The following is a 5,571-nucleotide window of genomic DNA, read 5'->3' on the forward strand; positions in this document are numbered from 1 at the left end:
CTTCAAGATATCCAAAGGTGACTTTGAATATTCGAATAATACTTCCATTGCATCAGAGCATTCTTCAGGTGGCTAATGAACTTGCAAACTTCCCTGTTTGAGAAACCATTTTATTCATCTTATCTACAGCAGGGATGTCCAAAGAGGGCTGGAGGGGTTGTAGCCAACAAATTAAGGATTTTTTATAAACTATAATTTTTGGTTATTCGATCCAAATCATCCAGGTGATGAATAATATTACCAAGCCTCCCCCCTCCACTCACATAAAACATCCGGACGCCTTTGCACAGTACTTCTCAAAAGGCATTTAGATCTATTAGTAGGTTTTTGTAAGGGAAAAAGAGTGGGAGAAGAAGGTGGGGCAAGACATATTGTATCATTTTTTTAAAATACTGATGTTATTATCAGCTGCCTTCTTTATTATGATTTTTGAGAATATAACGAAAGTATACATTAGCAAAATGTTTAATAAAGATATACTACATAAAATTGACTTAGACGTTTTTTATCCATTACAGTAGATTTGAAAACGTCCCACTCCATGGAATTGTAATTCATTATTAACCATATTCTCAGAATAAGAACTAATGAAACGACAAAGTAGAGTATGTCAAAATTTATTTGAAGTTCCAAGTTTAAAATAGAAGGCTTAAATTAATTATAATCTACATACTAACATCATAAACCATCATACATTTATATTAAATACACAAAATTAAACAATTGGAATTCCCGACAGAAGGCAACGTTATTTAGGCTTTTTATTCAATTATCTATCAACTATCAGCATCTAATATTATATTAATAATGATTATTTATAATTAATAAAGGCGGAAATGATAATGGTCTTGATTGATAGAAGAGGATTATTTAATCAATGATATCATTGCGGATTTATTTATTTCTCCTTGCACGCTTTTCTATTCTTAACAAAATATCACCCTTATCTATGCCTCCTCTCCTCCTAGAGTTTTCTATAAAAACGTGTAGGATATAAATTCTAGAAGCAAATTGTCCGTACAAGTTTAGTTTGACACGTTACTCAAGTCGTACACAAAGTGTAGCAATCAACAACAATACAATGGGTCCTAAAAAAGCCATTGGAATCGATCTTGGAACAACTTACTCCTGCGTGGGTGTCTTTCAACACGGGAAGGTGGAAATTATCGCCAATGATCAAGGAAATAGAACGACCCCTTCCTATGTGGCATTTACGGACACGGAGCATCTCATTGGAGACGCCGCCAAGAATCAAGAGTCTATGAATCCAAACAACACCATCTTTGACGCCAAGCGACTCATTGGGTGGGACTTTAATGATGACTCAGTTCAAAAGGATAAGAAGCATTGGCCCTTCGAGGTGGATAACGTTGGGGGCAAGCCCCGTATCCGAGTGGAGTTCAAATGCAAGATTAAGGTCTTTACTCCCGAGGAGATCTCTGCCATGGTTCTTACGAAAATGAAGGAAACAGCTGAAGTCTATCTTGGCAACAGCGTTTCTGAGGCTGTTGTGAACGTTCCTGCCTTTTTCAATGACTCGCAAAGGCAAGCCACCAAAGAGGCGGGCGTGATTTCCGGCCTGAATATCCTTCAAATCTTTAATGAGCCCACGGCTGTCGCCATTGCCTATGGCTTAGACAAAAAGAAAGGAGCTGGAGGAAGGGAATACAATGTACTCATTTTCGATCTTGGAGGTGGAACCCTTGACGTTTCTATTCTTTGCATCGATGATGGTGTTTTTGAAGTCAAGTCCTCTGCTGGGGACACTCACCTTGGGGGTGAGGACTTTGACAATAGAATGGTGGATCACTTTATCATGGAGTTCAAGCGGAAGCACAAGAAGGACATTGCTGCTAACAAGAGGGCTGTGAGACAATTGAGAACCGCTTGTGAAAGAGCAAAGATAACTCTATCCTCCTCTGATCAAGCCAACATTGAGATTGATTCCCTATTTGAGGGTATTGACTTCTACACTAGCATCACACGTGCTTGCTTTGAAGAACTTTGCTCGGATCTCTTCAAGAGAGCCCTTGACCTAGTCGACAAGGCCTTGAGAGATGCCAAAATGGACAAGTTCACCATTCAAGACATTATTCCTGTCGGAGGATCCACTTGTATCCCTAAAATCCAAAATTTGCTTCAAGATTTTTTTAATGGTAAGGAGCTCAATCGTTCCATCAATCCTGATGAGGCTGTTGCATATGGTGCTGCAGTCCAAGCTGCCATTTTGGCTGGGGCAAAAGATGAGGCAGTGTCTGATTGCCTTCTCTCGGATGTTGCTCCTCTTTCCATGGGTATTGAGACTGCTGGAGGTCAACAAGTTACCACCAATGGGGAACGTTATCGCACCATGGTAACAAACTTTTTTGTATCTCAAATTAAAGCACATGGTATCCGCGATATTTGGCTCGAACAAGACGGTGCCACTTGCCACACAGGGCGTTTAACAATGGACTCATTGGAACATTTTTTTGGTGAGCAATTAATTTCACGTTTTGGCCCGCTGAATTGGCCACCAAGATCAGGTGATATCACACCTTCTGACTTTTTTATTTGGAGCTACGTAAACGCAAAAGTCTGTATGGATAAACCAGCGACGACTGAGGCATTGGAAGCCAAAATTGAGCGAGATTTTGTGAGAAAGCTTCACCGAGAATTTGGGTGAAAGAATGGACCATTAAAGGTCAGTTACGGCCAACATATGAAGTGGATTATTTTCTAAAAATAAAGGTAAATGATTGTTTTTTCGGTTCATAATAAAGTTTTGACCATAATATAATATTTTATGTGTTTTACTTGTAGAATACAAAAACCTCTCCTTTTGAATCGCCCAGAGTAGGCAAGAGTAGGTTTTTGTTTAAATATGAATAAAGATGTCCCTATAAATAAGTACTGTCTTATCCCTCCTCGCTTTTCCTTCTCCTCATTTCTCTCGGTCGTCCTGGATCCCTCATCATAATAAATAAATGGTACCTCGCCACCTTCGTCAAGGCACAACACACACTCTCCAAAGAAGGTAGCTGTGGCCCTCTTTATATCTAATATCATTTCCTAGGCCCAAATTTTGTAGCAATGGGTGTATTTTTTTCCCAGTCTCAAATTCTTTGATTCTTTAATTTTTGTTTTTATCAATGTTGACTATTTAAAACCAAAAATTGACTTTCTTGCATTTACAGATTATCAACTATTCTGACATAGGTAAACACTCCATAATTTTTTTTTTAAATGTAATTTCATTACGTGGAGAACATAATCAATTTTTGTTCCATAATTTGAAAATTAATAAGTATTAGATATGACAAAACAAAATGTACTGGGAGTAAAAATCGTAATCCAACAAAATCTTCTATATAAATAATACTAGCTAAGAATGACCAGGCGTTGCTCGAGCTGAATCAGGGGAATCACATTGAAAACTGGCAAAATAATAAAGAAGATTAAACAATATTCAGAACTTACTTGTATATGTTCTCAAACCTACTACATATACTAATAATTATAACACGAAAATGTCCCCCATATATGTATATAAAAAGTTGTCGAGGTGAAAACTCAATTCTTTATTTACTTCAAAAAATTAATTTTGCAAAAAAAATAGTTACTAGTATTTATTGAAGTTGTAAAAGAAACACAAACCTACAGATATTTTTTTCATACTTGCAAGACACAAAGTAAGGAAGAATAATGTTGTGGAAAGAATAAAAATCGATAACTGGTTCATTTGTGCAAATGTTGCAAAAATTATTTAATAAAATGTTCCGGAAATTGGAAATGTAGCGTTGGCATTTTTTTTGTGTAAAAAGCATCGTCTTGTGGTATTTCTTATTAAAAACTGAAAATATATATTTGAAGAAAAAATGGAAAAAAGAGAGAAAAATGAAAAAAAAAAGAAAAAAAATTATTCAAAAAATGGCTGATATTTCAGCTAAACAGCAATTTTTATTTGCCAAATTTATATGTAAACCAATTTCCAGAAAAACTGCTGCAAACTTTATTCTATTACTAATCCCATGTTCTATTGGAAGCTCATTGTTTTACACCTGAAATAAACAAAATTGCAATTTTCACAGATTTGGTCTTTTGCCCATAACTAATTTGATTTTTAATAAATTTAAAATACGTAGTCATTTGTATAGCTGTCTTTGAAACGCCAATCTCTTTTTTATAGATAACTCAAACCCCTAGCTAGTCTCATTGAGCGGCTAAAATCAGTTTTTGTATTTTGAGTATAGCATAAGCCCCCTTACATGATCTCCCCAAAAATCCAAACCCCTGTCTTTTGTTTGGGCAGGGACCCAAACAAAATCTCAGCCTCATAGGTTCAATGTTTTGGGAACGTATAAAGGATATCTACATACTCGGTTTTATATATAATCAGATTAATGATGAACAAATTGATTTGTTTAAGAAAATATTATACAAGAAACTTGTTTTTTCTTTGCAAATAGTACTTTGGCACAAGCTAAACTAGCACTATACTTGCTGGAAGTAAAAAACAACAACAAATGAATATTTTATGATTGGAAAAGTTATGTCAGCTACATTAAAAGCACGTTTTGTTCAATATAAAAAAGAACCCAGATGTTATTTTTTTAATTAATGTTCGTCAAATTAATCTGAAAAATAATTCGTATTAATAACATAACAAAATAAAGTTAATAATAACAAAATGGTTAAATACTAATAATAGTTAAAAATAACTTAAATAAAGAAACAGATATCATAATTTGTGAAGAAATAAAAGTGGAATGTGAACTTTTAACAAAAATATTATGTAATTCCAATGTTTTTTAGATAATTTTGATTTCAACAGCAAAAATTTGGTATTTTATGTCGGTGGACATATTTCATACTCTATTTCAGAAAAAACAAATGCTGTAGTTGTCCAGAAATCTTAATTTCAAAAGGCAAAATACGAATGGATTACATGTATTCACCAATTCCATGTCATCTTTGAGAATATAGAAGACTATCTGAATATGGTTTCAAGAGGAGGGCTCAATCCATCTAGCAATCTCATTTATACACTATGATTTTTATATATAGTGCGCTCAATTTTTATTGTGGATAATAATATTTTAAAGAAATTCTCAACCAATTTGATAAATCCACAAGTTGTTTTTTCTAAGTTAATTTTGAAACTATAAAGTTAGTGTCGAGCCCAAGTCATGAAGGTCTAGATTTTTCTGGTCTCAAGTCCTTATGCTCCAGGTTTGCTGGTTCTGAACAAGTCCTTATGCTCTGGGTTTTTCTGATTCAACGTACAAGTCCTCATGCTCTGAGTCCATAGAATAATGAGTAATGTTTGGATCTAGGCCCCTGGAGTCTCGTTTTACACTAATTTACTTATGCATTCCATTGACTTTGTTTTGCTGTAGTGAGGATATTAAGAAATTAAAGAATAAGAAGCTTTGTTAAATAAAAACATATATAAAGACTGCTGTCCTATCAATCTGGCCCATATTAAAATTGTCAAGTGCTAGGAACGGTCCTTATCGGTCTTTTGCAAAAACTAAAACAGCTAAAACTACGTAGTTACTACTAAGTATGATAATTCAGATAATTCTAATT

General features: G+C 34.6%; 1 protein-coding gene across 1 annotated transcript; it reads left to right on the forward strand.

Moving 5' to 3' along the window:
* The first annotated feature begins 850 nt into the window (after positions 1–850).
* LOC121131564 (heat shock-related 70 kDa protein 2) lies at positions 851–3,839 on the forward strand. The gene is made up of 2 exons (XM_040726977.2): positions 851–2,730; positions 2,803–3,839. Exon 1 carries the CDS (start codon positions 1,082–1,084, stop codon positions 2,663–2,665), a length of 1,584 nt encoding a protein of 527 aa, XP_040582911.1. The 5' UTR covers positions 851–1,081; the 3' UTR covers positions 2,666–2,730; positions 2,803–3,839.
* Positions 3,840–5,571: the final 1,732 nt, after the last annotated feature.

The sequence above is a fragment of the Lepeophtheirus salmonis genome, unplaced genomic scaffold, assembly GCF_016086655.4.
Source record: "Lepeophtheirus salmonis unplaced genomic scaffold, UVic_Lsal_1.4 unplaced_contig_8465_pilon, whole genome shotgun sequence".
NCBI classification, from domain to species: Eukaryota; Metazoa; Arthropoda; class Copepoda; order Siphonostomatoida; family Caligidae; genus Lepeophtheirus; species Lepeophtheirus salmonis.